This window comes from Trachypithecus francoisi, unplaced genomic scaffold (genome assembly GCF_009764315.1).
Source record: "Trachypithecus francoisi isolate TF-2019V2 unplaced genomic scaffold, Tfra_2.0 Lachesis_group17, whole genome shotgun sequence".
Taxonomy (NCBI): domain Eukaryota; kingdom Metazoa; phylum Chordata; class Mammalia; order Primates; family Cercopithecidae; genus Trachypithecus; species Trachypithecus francoisi.
In genome coordinates, this window is record NW_022681462.1 from 80,300,576 (window position 1) to 80,319,193 (window position 18,618).

Sequence of the window (18,618 nt, forward strand, 5' to 3'; positions counted from 1 at the left end):
GAAAGCAGGATGGCAGACACATGGTCAACATTAAATTATCTACTTGCAAAGCCAAGCTTTAATGTCATTTTCTTTTTTCACCCTACGGTCACCCACTTCCCCACTCCCAAATCAGTAAACACCAAGAAGTCACATAATTTTAATATTTGCCTACATGAAGTACATTGGGAACATAAATCCTAATAACCACCAAAACGTATAAAACAATTCTAGCTAAAACACCCTCTAGATGATTTATAATTTTATACCCTCTTTAGCTACTGGCTCCCTTTATTATATTTTGTTGCCATTTACTCCTTTCTGCACCTCTATCTTCCAACTGAGATTTTTGTCTTTCATCTCCCTGAAGAATTAGTAAAGGTTTGCTAATGACGAAGTCTCTGCTTTTGTTTACTTGAAAATGGATTTATTTCACTGAAATTAGTCAAGAATCTTTCTGCTAGGTATAGGATTTTAAACAGTTGTTTGGTTTATCACATTAAATATATCACTAAACTGTATTATATCTTCCATTAATGATATTAAAAAGTCAGCTAACAATCTAATGGTTGCTCTTTTGTTTTCTGTTTTTTTTGTTTGTTTGTTTTGTTTTTTTAGGTTTTTCTCCTTGTCTTTGGTTTTCTGTAATTTGCCATGATGTGTCTAGGAGTAAATTTCTTTGTAGATAGCCATCTTAGGATTAAGTGAATCTGAGGAATTACATTGATTAATATTTATATGCTGAATATACTTAGCTCCTTTTTAAAAAAAAACTTTACTGTAAAATATAACAAATATATGGACAAGTTCACAAAACAAAAATGAATACCTTGATTAATAATAATCACAGAAACAACATCTGTGAAACAGATGGAGCATATGTGCAAAGCTAAGCTTATCAGCACATTCTATTCCCCAGAGCAATAATGTTTACGGATACAATGACCTATATGAGGTAAGTCAAGACAAGTCTCAATTCCAAGACTTTGTGATACCAGACTTTCTCTTCTTTGGAACTTGGTATTGTGACGTTCACCTACAAGTACTAGGAGATACTAGGAAGAGCCTAATAATAGTATCAGCTTGAGCAGAAGGCAGAGCAAAGCCCTGATGACATTGTTTAAACCCTAAAACTATTCACACCCCAAGCTAGTTCTTCCCCTGGTCTTTACTGTTATATGAACCAATACATTCTTTTTTTTTTTTTCTCACCTGTTTGATTGTATTTTCTGTTACTTGCATCTCATCATGTTCTAACTGCTACAATTCATCATGTGATTGCCTTTCCTGAAGTAATTTCTTCTTCATTTGAACTTTGTTATTACCTTTCCGATATAGTTTGAATATTTGTCCTCTCCAAGTCTCATGTTGAAATCTAACTCCCTGGAGGTGGGGCCTGGTGGGAGATGTTTGGTGCACAGGGGTGGGTCTATCCTCATGGTAATGAGTGAGTTCTCACCCTGAATTCACATGAGATCTGATTGTTTGAAAAAGTGTGGCACCCCCTCCTCTCTCTCTTGCTCCTGCTCTCACTAGTGACATGTCTACTTCCCCTGTGCCTTCTGCCATGATTGTAAGATCCCTGAGGCTCTTTCCAGAAGCAGATGCCAGCACCATGTTTCCTGTACAGCCTGCAGAACTGTGAGCCCAAATAGACTACTTTTCTTTATAAATTACTCAGTCTTACGTACTATTTAATAGCAACACAAGAACACTTTCCTTTCTACCTTGTATCACAGTTCCAACCTGCCTTATAGCATAACTGTCTGTAGCCATATTTTCTCCAGTTCTAAAGTGTGAGCATGGAGCACAGTGCCTAAATATGAGGTATTCAATAAACAGGTATTGAAGAAACTGTGAACGCAACAATGAATCATCAATTTGTGTATCCCTTGCACCTAGTGCAAGCCTTAAATATAAAATAGACTCAATACATGTTTGTAGAAGGAATTAACTAACAAAAAGACAGGAATAATATCACAGGAAGGCAGACATCAGTACATACATAAATGGGATCTTAAAATAATCCTTCCTGGTGACTGGAATGATCCATGTGGAAGTAGATAAGAGTTGAAGACATCAGTAAAATCATGTTTCCCTTAATATAGGTACAGACGGCTACACAGACAAATATTTATAGATACGCACATTTCCTTGCTCTGTGAGCTGAAAGGACCTAAATAAAAGCAATGACATCCCAGTAGCAACAATCACATCTACCACTCAGATATTGGTTTCTAAGACCTTTCTCCAATAAAAAGAGAAAGTGCTCCTTGGAGAAATGACTGATACTAAGACTGGAGCAGGAAACTGACAAGATGAACCTAGATCATCTCATAGTGCCAGAAGGTAAGAAAATGCTACAAAAAAACAAACAAATAAACACACCTATAATGATGGGGGCATGTCAAAGGAATATAGGAACCAAGTGGAAGAACTTCCAATGGCCAAAGCTGGAAGAATTTGAATAACAAAATAAATAACATAGTATCGGACTGTAACCCAAACTATAAAGTAAATACCTGCAAGTCCACACTGATTAAATAAATGACTGAATAAATTAATAAATGGAGAGAATAGACAAATCTCCCATGCAGTAGAATTCCAAATAATTTATGCAGACACTGCCCTCAAAGAGGGCATAACTCCCCACTTCTGTGGGTTGCACGCAGTGAGACCCTTCAACAGTAAAGTATAAAAGGGGGAAAGAAAGAGCAGCTTTACAGTGTAGCAAACACTCCCTCAAGCCAAATGATTAAGGTTAACAATAGCGAAAAGTCATATCAATAGTATGTGACTATCAGTATGACTTGATATGTGATGAAAATGGCTTTGTACCTCTGAGGTCTTTCTACCAAAGGCCCATAACCACAGCCTAAACATGAAAAAAAACATCAGACAAATCCCAACTGAGTGACATTCTATAAAATACCCGACCAGTCACTCTCCAAAACCATCAAAGTTATCAAAAACAAGGAAAATATGAGAAACTGTCACAAGAGAAACCCAAACAGACATGAGGACTAAATGCAATGTGGAATCCTAGATAGGATCCTAGAATAGAAAAATGACATTGTGAAAAAAATTTTTAAATCTTAATAAAGTATAGACTTTAGTTAATAATAATATATCAATACTGGTTTGTCAATTGTCACAAACATACCATAGTAATATAAGATATTAACAACAGGGGAAGCTGAATGTGGGGCACTCAGGAACTCTCTGCTCTCTGTACTGTCTTGGCAACAATTCTATAAATCTAAAACAAAAACTCTAAAATTAAAACTTTATTAAAAAAAAATAGCCTTCCCTCAAAAGACCCCGTATACCAAGAGCACACAAAGCAAGCGAGTTGTAAGACTAGCCTTTGAAACAAGTGAAGAATATGAAATAATTAATTTAAAGATCCTGAGGGAATATAACCAAAAATCAACTGCACATTTTATTTAAATGTATAATAAAAGTCTGACTCCTTATTATTGTGTGGGAGTCTAAGTCTCTTTGTAAGTCTCTAAGGACTTGCTTTATGAATCTGGGTGCTCCTGTATTGGGTGCATATATATTTAGGATAGTTAGCTCTTTTTGTTGAATTGATACCTTTACCATTATGTAATGGCCTTCTTTGTCTCTTTTGATCTTTGTTGGTTTAAAGTCTGTTTTATCAGAGACTTGGATTGCAACCCCTGCTTTTTTTTGTTTTCCATTTGCTTGGTAGATCTTCCTCCATCCCTTTATTTTGAGCCTATGTGTGTCTCTGCACATGAGATGGGTCTCCTGAATACAGCACACTGATGGGTCTTGACTCCTTATTCAATTTGCCAGTCTGTATCTTTTAATTGGAGCATTTAGCCCACTTACATTTAAGGTTAATATTGTTATATGTGAATTTGATCCTGTCATTATGATGTTAGTTGGTTATTTTGCTCGTTAGTTGATGCGGTTTCTTCCTAGCATCGATGGTCTTTACATTTTGGCATGTTTTTGCAGTGGCTGATACCAGTTGTTCCTTTCCATGTTTAATGCTTCCTTCAGGAACTCTTGTAGGGCAGGCCTGGTGGTGACAAAATCTCTCAGCATTTGTTTGTCTGTAAAGGATTTTATTTCTCCTTCACTTATGAAGCTTAGTTTGGCTGGATATGAAATTCTGGGTTGAAAACTCTTTTCTTTAAGAGTATTGAGTATTGGCCCCCACTTCTTCTGGCTTGTAGAGTTTCTGCTGAGAGATCTGCTGTTAGTCTGATGGGCTTCCCTTTGTGTGTAACCTGAGCTTTCTCTCTGGCCACCCTTAACATTTTTTCCTTCATTTCAACTTTGGTGAATCTGACAATTACATGTCTTGGAGTTGCTCTTTTCGAGGAGTATCTTTGTGGCGTTCTCTGTATTTCCTGAATTTGAATGTTGGCCTGCCTTGCTAGGTTGGGGAAGTTCTTCTGGTTAATATCCTGAACAGTGTTTTCCAACTTGGTTTCATTCTCCCCATCACTTTCAGGTACACCAATCAGAAGTAGATTTGGTCTTTTCACATAGTCCCGTATTTCTTGGAGGCTTTGTTCATTTCTTTTTACTCTTTTGTTCTCTAAACTTCTCACTTCATTTCACTCATTTGATATTTGATCACTGATACCCTTTCTTCCAGTTGATCGAATCGGCCACTGAAGCTTGTGCATGCGTCACGTAGTTCTCGTGCCATGGTTTTCAGCTCCATCAGGTCATTTAAGGACTTCTCTACACTGGTTATTCTAGTTAGCCATTCGTCTAATCTTTTTACAAGGTTTTTAGCTTCTTTGTGGTGGGTTCAAACATCCTCCTTTAGCTCGGAGAAGTTTGATCATCTGAAGCCTTCTTTTCTCAACTCGTCAAAGTCATTCTCAGTCCATCTTTGTTCCGTTGCTGGTGAGAGCTGCATTCCTTTGGGGGAGAAGAGGTGCTCTGATTTTGAGAATTTTCAGCTTTTCTGCTCTGGTTTCTCCCCATCTTTGTGGTTTTATCTACCTTTGGTCTTTGATGATGGTGACCTAGAGATGGGGTGTTGGTGTAGATGTCCTTTCTATTTGTTAGTTTTCCTTCTAACCATCAGGACCCTCACCTGCAGGTCTGTTGGAGTTTGCTGGAGGTCTACTCCAATCCCTGTTTGCCTGGGTATCACTAGCAGAGGCTGCAGAACAGTGAATATTGCAGAACAGCAAATGTTGCTGCCTGATCATTCCTCTGGAAGCTTTGTCTCAGAGGGGCATCCAGCCGTGTGAGGTGTCAGTCAGCCCCTACTGGGAGGTGCCTCCCAGTTAGGCTACTCGGAGGTCAGGGACCCACTTGAGGAGGCAGTCTGTCCGTTCTCAGATGTCAAACTCCATGCTGGGAGAACCACTACTCTCTTCAAAGCTGTCAGACAGGGACACTTAAGTCTGCAGAAGTTTCTGCTGCCTTTTGTTCAGCTATGCCCTGCCTCCAGAGGTGGAGTCTACAGAGGCAGGCAGGCCTCCTTGAGATGCAGTGGGCTTCACTAAGTTCAAGCTTCCTGGCCAGTTTGTTCACCTACTCAAGCCTCAGCAATGGCGGGCGCCCCTCCCCCAGCTTCGCTGCCACCTTGCAGTTTGATCTCAGACTGCTGTGCTAGCAATGAGCGAGGCTCCATCAGTGTGGGGCCCTCCAAGTCAGGCATGGGATATAATCTTCTGGTGTGCCATTTGCTAAGACCATTGGAAAACCGCAGTATTAGGGTGAGAGTGACCCAATTTTCCAGGTGTCATCTGTCATAGCTTCCCTTGGCGATGAAAGGGAATTCCCTGACCCCTTGCGCTTCCCAGGTGAGGTGATGCCTCGTCCTGCTTTGGCTCTTGCTCGGTAGGCTGTACCCACTGTCCGACATGCCCCAGTGAGATGAACCTGGTACTTCAGTTGGAAATGCAGAAATCACCTGTCTTCTGTGTTGCTCATGCTGGGAGCTGTAGACTGGAGTTGTTCCTATTTGGCCATCTTGGAATCTCCCCTCCCTTATTTTCTTAAGAGAAACAAAGGTAAAAGCCCTGTTCACAGACACTAGTCTTAAAATAATGAATTAACAGATTTTTTTTAGTAAGTTATTAACCATAACCAACTATTAGCTATTCAGGGTAAGTGGAAAGATGTTTAAGAAATCACAAGTAATCACCATTTCATTTAGATTCAAGTGGAACTTTCTATGAGTAATAAAGAAAAAGGACTGGTTTGAGGTACATCTTTTATCTTCCTGCAGAGGTACCAACAATCAGGAACAGATCAAAAGAACAGAAACCAATTTTAAAAGGTGCTTAAGATAAATCTGTAATGTCAGAGGAAAAATGCTTATGATAATATATAAAGTTAAAAAAAATGAAAAATGTAGACAAACATATGGCCATGTGGCATAGGCAGAAAAACACCAGAAATAAAAATCTACTAAACTGTGAATATTCATCTTTAACTGATTTAAGGTTATAGACCAGTTTTTCTTGGTACTTACTTGTATTTTGAATGCTTATTATTATTATTTTTTTTTTTTTTAAATGCAGCTCTTTGAAGGGAGTGATAGAGAGAATAGGAGGTGACAAAGAGCGGATGGATGACGAGAGATGATCAACCAAAGACAACGGGTAATCTTCAAAACTGATTAAATAACTCCTCTGGATAAGCATTTTTTCTTTTCTTTTCTTGAGACTGAGTCTCGCTCTGTTGCCCAGCCTGGAGTGCACTGGCGCGATCTTGACTCACTGCAACCTCCACCTCCCAGGTTCAAGTGATTCTCCTGCCTCAGTCTCCTGAGTAGCTGGGATTACAGGTGCGTGCCACCACACCCAGCTAATTTTTGTATTTTTAGTAGAGAGAGGGTTTCACCATGTTGGTCAGGCTTGTCTCGAACTCCTGACCTCATGATCCATCCGCCGCAGCATCCCAACGTGCTGGGATTACAGGCATGAGCCACTGCACCTGGTCCCGGATAAGCATATTCTTGAACTGCAATGGCTTATACTCAACTCAGTACCTCATTTTCCCATAAGCTGTTTTACAAATTCAATAGAGTAAATCAAAACCGGCAACATTTGCTAAATGTTATATTTGCCATTGGATTTCAAAAAATAACTTGGTTTGCCTTTTTTTCATTTGTCTTAGGAGAGTGAATGTTTTTAATATACCTTGTTTGTGCTTTCAAGGTGCTCTGTTTTTCTACAACTATGCTTTTAAAGCCTTGTTTATAACACATGCTTTCAAATTATATGTGTATGCGTATGTGTATATATTAATACTCTTCTTAATCTATAATAGCAACAACTTTGGAAAACAGATGAAATCATAAATCATAATTTTGAACCAGGGTTCTTCCACTGTCTTCCTTTAGGAAGTGTATTTTTTAAAAAACAACATCAACTTTCTTCCTACCTCATAAAACGTTTCCCTGGATGATGAAATAGACATGATAGAAATACAGTAGATTTTAGTTCAACACAAAAACCAGTTCTCCACCAAAATTTCTAGTAATTTTCTCATATTCTCTTGGGTCATTTACTGATGATGCATCCTTTGATTACAAGCTGCATTCAACTCGAGAGAACCAGAGATGCCATGCTAAATAATGTTCTATTTCTACCTTAGGAATATATATATTGGAAGTTAATATCTAAGTTTTCATAAAAAAGGAAGAAGGACAGTTATCTTCATTTTATTAATTTATGTTATTGAACATTTTATTAATATCAAACATTTTAATTAATTATTAATGATTAATTTTATTAATTCTGTATTCTTACCAAGGTGTAACACATGTACATTGTATTTTATAATCTGCTGAAGTCTCTTGTACTTTTGCTTTGAAAGTAAATTTTAAAATTATATGTTCTCAAAATATAACAGAGAGGACTTCCAGGTGGGATGAAGTAGCTCTGTACAGATCAGCACTCTCAATAAGAACAACTAGAAAGCTAAATAAAATACAGAAATCTATTTGAAGGCATTTGCTATCTATGGAAGCAATGAGAACTGGGAGGCTGAGAATCAAGAGGAGAAAACCTCAGGGAGAGGAGCTGATGTCTGCAGCTGCTTTTACCCTGGGGACATTTGCAAATTTAGGGTACAGGAGGGGGGCTGAGAATCCAGGCTAGGCACAGTCACAAAACTGCTGCTGAGGCTTACAGAAACCATTGGAACTTTTTGGCAGAGTGTTGAGAGACCTCAAACATGCAGCCAGTTCCCCTCAAGACTGATGAATTCTAGGGGAGCCCAGGTCAAGAAGCTAAAAATTAAGAAAACGCCTGTGAAAAGCAGAGCAAAGCAATCAGTAGTCTTGTAAGACAACATTTAGAATTTGAGATCCACACTGCTTGTGTGTTTAAATATTTGACAAATGACAGAGAACTCTATTCTGAAGTATGTTGTGGGACAAGGCACTTAGAATTGTTTAGGAACACTGGCCACTCCAGTCTCCCAAGTAAAACCCTGAAGAGCCCTATCCCAGAACAGAAGTGAACCAGAAGTAAACAGACTCTTACCAAAGCCATAAACTAGCTTCGACTCAGCAAAATCCCCGACTGCATTAAAATGACCAACCAATCACATCAGCCTATGCCCCTATCAGAGGGGACAGTAAACCGTCTCTCTGGAAGAAGACTGCGTTATCTGGAGCCTCTATAGTTTTTTAACTGGAATGCCTGACATTCACTCAAAACTACCAGAAACACCAAAAACAGAACCACATGATCAATAACCAAAAAAAAAAAAGCAAACAAAACACACACAAAAAACATCAAAGGATATTACAGATATTAAAATTAGCTCACATGGACTGGAAAATAAATATGATTAACACACGCAAGAAAGTAGAGAAAGCCATTTAGAATATAGATGAAAAGATAAATTAACCAGGTAACTGGAATGTATAGAAAATAATCAAATAGAATTGTAGAACTGAAGAACATATTCTCTAAAATTAGGAACTCATGAAGGACCAAGTGCGGTGGCTCAAGCCTGTAATCCCAGCACTTCGGGAGGCCGAGGCGGGCGGATCACGAAGTCAGGAGATCGAGACCATCCTGGCTAACACGGTGAAACCCCGTCTCTACTAAAAATACAAAAAATTAGCCGGGCGTGGTGGCGGGCGCCTGTAGTCCCGGCTACTCAGGAGGCTGAGGCAGGAGAACAGCATGAACCTGGGAGGCGCCACTGCACTCCAACCTAGGTGAAAAAGCAAAACTCTGTCTCAAAAAATAAATAAATAAATAAATAAATAAACAAACAAACAAACTGGAAGATAAGTTTGGCATTATCTAGTTGTGCTATTCATTCATGTATTGCCTCTCATCTCCCAAAGCCACTCTGCTTTACCCTGTTGATGCAGTGGGGGCCAGACCCTGTAAACACTTCTCTTCTGCCAGTGGGTGTACTGTTCAGCTTGTCAACAGAGAGTGATGGAGGGACAGTGCAAGGCAAAGCAGAGGGAGGAGCTTCTTACCCTGGTTCTGTGTACTTTCCTCCTTGCTCCCATGGTGCAGCTGCCAGAGCCATGCAGGAGACCCTATTAGTGCTCATCCTCCAGCCTGTTTCACTGAAACCAGCCCATTTCCACTTTGCCAGCTCTGGCTTACCAGCACCCAGTAGGCCACCTGCACCAATTCTGGCCCACAGCACCCCCAGTGAAGGTCTTCATCTTCCTGTAGCCTGCAGCCACACCCTCTCCAACAAGGAGGTGGGAATCTCAGCTGTGATGGGGCATGGTGGGGGAAAGGGACTTCAAAGTTTGTTCCTCTCCCTTAGCCCTAGAATAGCTGCTCCCTACAACTGCTAGTCTTGCATTCTTTAGAGATCTCCTTTACCCCTTTAGGTAAATAATTCTCTATACTAAATTTTCCCTATTCAAATTACTGCTATGGTTTCTATCTCCTGACTGGACCCTGACTGATAAACTAATAAAGCTGAGAAACCTCAAACTGTCCTATCATCTATACTATCTGACCCAGCAAGTCCACTCTTCAATATATACCCATCAGGAATGGATATATGTGCATTAACCAAGACATGTACAAGAATGTTGGTAGTAGCAATATTCACAAGAGCAAAAAAACTGAAAATAACCTAAGTGTCAATCAAGAGTAGAACGGATACACTGTGGTATGCTCATACATAGAATACTATCAGCAATGAGCATGAACAACAACCAAAGTAACTACACGGATGACACTCACAAATAAATATTGAGTGAAAGAAGACAAGCACATAGTTGGATTTCGTTTGTATGAAGATCAAAAAGAGGCAAAAATAATGATGACAACGTAAGTCAGCATAGTGTTAACTCTGAGGCAAGGTGGTCATAGTGATGGAACACTACATGAGTGAGGCTTCTGGATAGTGGAAATATCATTTCTTGATCTACGTGCTACTTACACAGGTGTGTTTACCCTTTGGAAATTCACCATGCTATACATGTGATTTGTACACTCTTCTGTATAAATGTTATTTGTCAATAACAGTTACCTAAGATATATATATATATATATATATTATTCATAAAAAATCAAGTAATATGTTTCCAAGTCCCTGGTACTTACCACACATACCTGAATATGGTAAAGTGTCCCTCTCCATGTTCCCACAGTGCTCTGTGTGTATCCCTCTATCTCCACACTTGTCACTCTGTGCTGTAATTCTGCTTACTTATCTGTCTTGAGCACTATGTCCAGCTTCAGGGCTAAGGACAAATGTTTTACAGATCTCAAATGAGGCATCAAACGGAGATTTGAAAAATGAGAGAACATTCTATTTTAAAATATGTTGTAGGCCAAGGCACTTAGAAGTGTCTAGGCATCGAGCACCATCCATCTGGATAGCGTTTTTCAAGTGTGTGACATGCAGTCCACTTCAGCTTAGTGCATTCTTTGTATATATTTTGTGTACACTGGGGATGGGAACTATTTTGCAAGGACACATTCAGAAGATGTCCTTCTGTAGGTAGCACAGTGAAGAGCAGAGGAGGAAAAGTGACAAGGTGTTGGTACTCTTACATTCTATGCAAGCAGAACAGTCACTGAAGGACTCATATAACCAGTGACTAATACCTGCAGTAACATTAGGTTCACTACCCTGAAGATGTTGTCCCAAACACTAAAGTACCCTCAGCTTCCTCAAACCAGGAAGTCAGATAGCAATGGTTTCCAATCTACTATAATTGCAACATGCCTTTCTCATTTAAATTTATGATCCACCCTTCCTCCTTTATGCAACTTTATTTTAAGTTAAAGTGAATTATCATTATTACTTTGGGGGTAAAGAATTTCATAATATCCTTTGAGGGAGCTGAACATACCACAGGGTGTTGCAAAACAAAGGCTGAAAATCACTGTTTCAGAGGTTCTGTTAACTGATTTTTATCCCTCCAAATTTCTCTAAAACTAAATTTTTTTCTACATTTTAAAATTTTAATCTAAGGCATATTTTCTAGTCCTGGAAAGTTGCAAGTCCCTTAAGGGATACAGAACCTTAAAGGAAATCTGTTCATCTAACAAGCATGTATTGTATACCCCTGCATACCAGGCACTCTTCAAATTACCAGGATACAGCAGTGAACAAATCTCACTCTCTCCTGAAGCTGCCATTCCAGTGAAAAGACAAGGATGACTCATTATCCCAGTTTGCCTGGGACTGCCCTTTTTTTAACTCTGAATGTCCTGCATTCCAGGAAACCCCTCAGTCCAGGGCAAACCAAGGCAGCTGGTCACCCTGGCAGAGACAGACACCAAAGAAGCAACCAAAAATCATCAAATGATGATAGGTGCTTTGAAGAAAATAGACAATGACAAAGATGACAGTGTACTGAAGAGTGTATTGCTATTTTGCACAGGGATGTCAGGGAAAGCCTCTCAGATATAATGACACTTCAAGAAAGGACAGAACAAGTCATTCAGGTAAGTGGAGGAAGGGTTACAGGTAGAGTGAATAAAAGTGGTCAATAGCAAATGAAAAGGCCCTAAAGTGGGAGTATGTTTGGAATGTCTGAGGAATGGCAAGGATGCCTCCGTGGCTGGAAAGGGCTGAGCAAGGAGCAAAAGAGAAGAAGTTCAAGTTAAAGAAGCAATTGGGTGACAGCTATAGCATAACCTACCCATCACTTAACTTCTTCTTGATTATTTTAATCCCACAATTCCAACTTACAATAATTTTCCTTTTTTATTATAATGGAGACTCTGTCTTAATTTATTGAAGATTTTCTCTTCTCACATCATATATTGTATGTGAAAAACACTATTTATCCCATAGCATTGCTTTTGTTTTAATTATTCAACATTTAATTATATTCTACCTGTCTTTGCTTTTAGATATCTATATCTTACCTCCCTAAAATTTATGGATGGATTGATTGAGATACAGGGTACTAAGATTACAAGGCATAAGCCACTGCACCCAGCCATCTCCCTAAAATTTAGACTTCTTGAGGTCAAGTTCCATATTGAATCGTATTCAACGCACAGTATGCAAGCAATAAATACAAATAGATATGACTCTTTAATTTGTGTTTTGTTTATTTTTATGCTCAGAATAAAGAACTCTTACAACTGAACAATAAAAGACAACCCAATTTTTAAATGGGCAAAGGATCTGAATAGACATTTCTCCAAGGAATATATACAAATAGCCAATAGGCACATGAAAAGATGCTCAGTATCACTAGCCATCAAAAAAGCACAAATCAAAACCACAATGCGATACCACTCCATTTGTGGGTATGAGATACCACTTCACACCCACTAGGATGGCTAGAATCAAAAAGACATAATAGCAAGTGTTGCTGAGAATGTGGAGAAACTGAAACACTCATACACTGCTGGTCAGAATGTAAAATGCCACAGCCACTTTTGAAAACAGTTTGGTATTTCCTCAAAAAGTTAAACACAGAGTTACCATTTGACCCTGCAATTCCATTCCTAGGCATACATCCAAGATAAATAAAAATATCCACACAACAGTAGTTATAACAGCTAAAACATGGCAACAACCTGCAGGTCCATCAACTGATGAATGGATAAATAAAATGCAGTATAGGCACACGATGTAATTGTATTTGGCAAAAAGAAAATAAAACAGAAATACATGCTTCATTGAAAACAATATGCTAAGTCAAAGAGGTCAGTAACAAAGGACAACATATTGTATGATTCCATTTATATGTAATGTCCAGAATAGACAAATCCATAGACACAAACTGCAGATAAGTTGCTACTTTGGGTGGTGGTGGATCAGGGTGGAAATATAGGGAAGTGACTGCTAATAAGTTTAAGGTTTCTTTTTGGGATTAGACAATGTTCTAAATTTGTAGTGATAGATGCAAGCTGCACAATTCCATGAACATACTAAAAACCATTGAATTACACACTTCAGGTGAATTGTATGGCATATAAATTGTCTCAATAAAGCTCTTATTTAAAAAAACTTTTGAGCTGTCTCCAGAATGGAAAATGATACTTCACTGGAAATAATGTTAAGCAAAGGCAAACAGTCTTCTGTTGGAAACATTACTATAAAAGATGGATTCAATCAGTGGTTCCAGTAACAGTTCAGAGTAATCATAAAAATAGCCCAGAGAATTTAATATGTTTTTGGGCTCCCCAAAGAATACAATTCAGTAGGTCCAGTAATCTGTATTGTTAAAAGGCTTTTCAATTCATTTTAATGTATATCTAGAATTGGGAACCACTGGACCATTAATGTCCTAACTCAATAATTTTATGAGAGTTTATCTTTGCTATCTATGAGATACCTCTCTATCTAGTATTTTCCATTTATCTGAAAATCTCGAGTTCCTTAATGGAACTCACCTCCCTAAATGAAGAGTCTGAGTTTAGAAAGAGGTGGCCTCATTGGATGGATCACAGCACATCACATATTCCTATTAACCTTATGTGTGTCCTTTACTTAAGCTATCTCAAATCCTTTTTTTTCCAGAAACGATTTGATTTAAATAAATTGAATAAATAAAAGATTACATATATTACATATATTCTCTAAAACTACATTTCTCAAACTGAGACACATTGAAGAGTCCTTTTTTCTCAAATATTAATAATATATTTTGTTTTTAAAATATAGGTATATTATAGAATCAAATATAAAATTTTCATGAATTTTTAAGATAAAACCCAGAAACTTCAAAGAAATTCCACATTTGCCACAGGAACTAGTTTAGACTACATTCCCAGGTTCTAAGGGTATATACTCATGCCCTTCTGCAAGGCATACTTCAGGAAAAATCCAAGAAATCTAGGCATTGTGTTCCACTCCATGGGTGATGAAATACCCCTTCATTCAGAACCACATGTAAGCTAGTCAGGTTATTAGTGATTGTGCTCTGAGCACTTCAAGAAGGGGAAAAATGTCTGAACTGAATCCAAGAATTAACCCAAAATCTGTTAACAAGTGAGTGAAAAATCTTTCAGAGGCAAGCTACACTCAGAGAAATGTCTGCTGGGGATCAGGCCTTGTAGTTAATCTGTTTAGTGGTTTAATCAGACAACAATAAACACCAAGTGCAATCTCCAGAACTATTTGGACATCACCCAGCTAGTGGAGAGTACACCCTGGTTGCTTATCTGGGCTTGCTCAGCCCACTGATCCATGAAGAAGCCCTGGGTGGTCTACCCAAAGCCGTAGATGAACTATCACTAAAGAAAGGGTATTCCCCTAGATTTGCAATCTTTCACTTAGATCTAGTGCTTTGATTTTTTGGCTGTTCTTTTTCAGCTAATTTCTCAAAACATTTGTGATAACTTCACTCAGGAACTAAACATCTTAAAAGTGGTGTTATAATATCAGGTCTGACACAGAATTATATAAATCTAGGTCAATTTACTCAATATTAAAATAGAAGAGTCGAATAAAATGAATCTTAAGATCCTTTCTAGCATTTAAATTCTACACTTACACAATACTTGCCAATATTAAAGATATGTGCTATGAATTTTAAATGCAATTTCAAAAAAAGAAGTTGTAAACATGACTTTTTTATTCTTTCCATTACGCTGTTTCTTCTTGCATCACCCTAGCTCAAAGCCCTTTCTCCCTCCACTGAAATTTTACAACCATCCTCAATTCTGGTCTTCGATCTCTCCTTATTCCATTATATTGACCACATTGCCATTAGATGATTCTCCCTTCATCATTTCCTTCAATGGCTCCTAGCCCAGCATTCAATGTGCTCCACAGTCTTCTCCCAATTTACCTTTCTAACCTTGTCTATCCCTTCCTTATACTGACTTACATTTCAGCAAACCTGTCAGTGCCTTCTGAAATACATTAGACAAATCCTAGCTTCTTCCAGTGTGCTTATGTCATTCCCCCAATGTGCTTATGTCATTCCCCCACCTGAAATACTCTGTCATATCTCCCACTTTTGTTCCATTCTTCAAGAATGACTACAAGTCTCGCCTCAACTACAAAGCTTTTTCTGACCACCTTCTTTGAATTCCTGAGGCACTTCCTGTAATACATCTTTGGCATCCTCCTCTGGGCAGATTTAATACAGAAGAGGTCTGTGGTAAAATTGCTGTGTCATTTTTTTTTTCCACGTAAGACTCTCAGCTTTAATACAAGGTGAATATATAACACACAGCAACTAAAGGGGCCATCTTGAACTCAGATTTTTTTTTTAATTAAAAAAATTACAGCTCATGTGCAATTATTAGAAACTTCACCACAAATCCACCTTCCTCTTGCCAATAATATTTTTACAGCTATGTTCTAATGTTTGAGCCAATACTTTAGGTTTGGGTTACTACTTCCTGTTTAATACCTTTAAAGGGCAAGAGTTCAAAGTCAGTCATCAAAACTTTTAATTATAAAACTTGAACAAGACAAAAAATTTCCAGAAAACAAAACTAAGAGTATAGTTTTGAATAACAATAAAACCTCTTCTAGTATAGGTATCACACCAAACTCAAATTTGAGAAGAAATAAAAAGAGACATTTTGTCTGGTCAGAACCATTTAAACAAAATGGCACATTTTTCTCCATCTGCCATGCAAAACACACAACTTTTACTAAAGCACATGTGCTCCAACAAGTACCACCACCCTTTCCCTAATGGTGACTATTTCTGCTTTAATTCCAGAAACATTTTATTTCAACTATGAAGTTTCTGGTGTTGCTTGATAAAGAACACTTAATCTGGTCTTTACCCTTCTGATAATAATACTGAGATACTGAGATAATGCAGATACAAGTCCAAATTTGCCACTTTCACTCTATATAAAAAAGCCTTCTTGAAGAGCCAAGAAACACTCTCCTAACGAGGCCTGTAATGAAGTGTCAGTAAACATTAGAAAATTGATTGCAGGCATGAAATACTATGTTAAAACAAAGAAAATGTTTTCAATATTTCTCTTTAAACTGAAGTAAAAATAATTCAACCAATATGCTAGAGACTTTCATTAATTAGAAATACCCTAAAAGTAAACAGCAAAGAAAAAAAATCTCTTATTTAACTATTTTGGCACATAAAGAGTTCCATCTATTTCACAGGACAGAGAAAAGAGGGGTGGGAAAAATGCAGATGTGTGACAAATCTATCTATGAAGCAATTGCTGAAAGCCAATTTTGTTTTCCTTTCACCAAAGAAAGATCATTCAAGCAAGTCTGCAGGACTCACCTGCAAAGCTGAGGGGTCTGGCAGGAATTCAACATCCTCTCCAAAGATAAAATCGGGAGGCAGTTCTGGGTATTGGGCATTGAAAATGATATCCCCTGAAATAAAAGAAAATGACAGGTCCTTTTTATTTCCTTTCTAAGTATGAATATTCTGAAGACTGTATCAGAAAAACTTCTAAAACAAATTTACATTAGTTGCAGAAAAACATTTGAAAAGCACTTTCTGGATGCTTACAATTTAACTAATAAACTAGTATCTTTTTTTCTTCTGGAGACAGGATCTCACTTTGTCACCCAGACTGGAGTACAAAGGTGTCATCTTGACTCACTGCAGCCTCGACCTTCCAGGCTCAAGGGATTCTCCCATCACAGCCCCCCAAGGAGCTGAGACTACAGGAACATGCCACCATGCCCAGCTAATTTTTGTATTTTTATTAGAGATGGGGTTTCGCCATGTTGTGCAGGCTGGTCTCAAACTCCTGAGCTTAAGCGATCAATCCACCTCAGCCTCCCAAAGCGCTGGAATTATAGGTGCAAGCCACTATCCCAGGTCTGCTATCCTTTTTTAATTTAACCTCTACAACATGCAATCAAAAAAGCTTTATCTCCAAGTACACTATGAATGTAAATATCCAAGTAGAAAAGTAGAAGCAGCCACATCCACAATATGTGCTGATTATTTTTACAGGAAACATTACTGTCCAATCACTGCCTGCTAATTAATAAGCCTTTATGAAGACTGATTCTGTATACACACAGTCCTCGCCTTGCAGAAATTAAACATACATACCTTTGGTATACTGGAAAGAACATTTGGCTTATAGTTCACAAAAACTTAGATTTATATCCACAAGGTCTCTTCATTATTTATTAGCTCAAGTGATCTTGAGCAAGTTTTAACTTCTTTAGATTTCAGTTTCTTCATTAGTAAAAGGGAGACACAATAGTACTAATGTCACAGATTTGTTGTGAGGATAAAAAGAGATGGCATGCCTAGCAGTGTCCAGCACGTAGTAAGTTCTCAACATGTGATAATGGGAGTATTACTGTTGTTTTGATACATAGGACAAATTTACAAAGTCTCATTAGCAAATTTACACCGCAAGTTCTTCTGCCTGTTTCTTTTCTGAATCCTGTAGCTCCCTTTTTTCCCTCTGGTCATCCCAAGAACCAGCTCTTATCATTATGCTAATACTAACATGTAAATTAGTTTATCGACCATCTAACACACATACTGAGTTGTAATGTATAAAAATATGTATACTTGTGTACATATACACAACCTCTGTACATGTACGTGCATACAGCTTTATCAGTCCAATCATTTTTACTGCTCAAACAGTATCTATAAAATTACATCCAAATATAAACATTCAAACTTCAGTTATCATTTGAGTCCTTAAATCTCTATGCACTAGGCATTTCAATGTCAAACTCAGCAAGTCTAAAACGTTATCATGACTGTCCCTTTTCTCACTCCCCTCATTCCCTGATTCCATGCTAAAACTTCAGTGTCATCTTCAACCTTTCATACACCCTGTATACTCTTAGAAAACAAATCATCTCAATTTTTCCTCCAAAATGTCACTCAGATGGATTTTTCCTACTGTTAACAGCCCCTTCCAGGCCCAGATCACCTAGTCCATACATTCACTCATCCACTGAATAAATATTTGAACTTTGCCATAGGCACTATGGTAGGCTCTAAAGATCAAACAAACCAACCAACCCTGCTATTAAAAGCTGACAGACTAAAGAAGTTCAATCATTATCATATCTTTTAAAATGGTCTCCTGGCCGGGCGCGGTGGCTCAAGCCTGTAATCCCAGCACTTTGGGAGGCCGAGACGGGTGGATCACGAGGTCAGGAGATCTACACAGTGAAACCCCGTCTCTACTAAAAAATACAAAAAAAACTAGCCGGGCGAGATGGCGGGCGCCTGTAGTCCCAGCTACTCGGGAGGCTGAGGCAGGAGAATGGCGGGAACCCGGGAGGCGGAGCTTG

General features: G+C 38.2%; 1 protein-coding gene across 6 annotated transcripts in view; it reads right to left on the minus strand.

Annotated features, from left to right (window-relative positions):
• BABAM2 (BRISC and BRCA1 A complex member 2) overlaps window positions 1-18,618 on the minus strand; it is a 460,841-nt gene that overhangs the window by 341,315 nt on the left and 100,908 nt on the right. For all 6 annotated transcript variants that reach the window (XR_004428422.1, XM_033176181.1, XM_033176177.1 and 3 more), the window contains one exon: window positions 16,616-16,710. Coding sequence is in view for 5 of the 6 variants with exons in the window: in XM_033176181.1 (XP_033032072.1) it covers window positions 16,616-16,710 (95 nt within the window). In the remaining variant the exon portion in view is untranslated. The remainder of the gene's footprint in view (window positions 1-16,615; window positions 16,711-18,618) is intronic.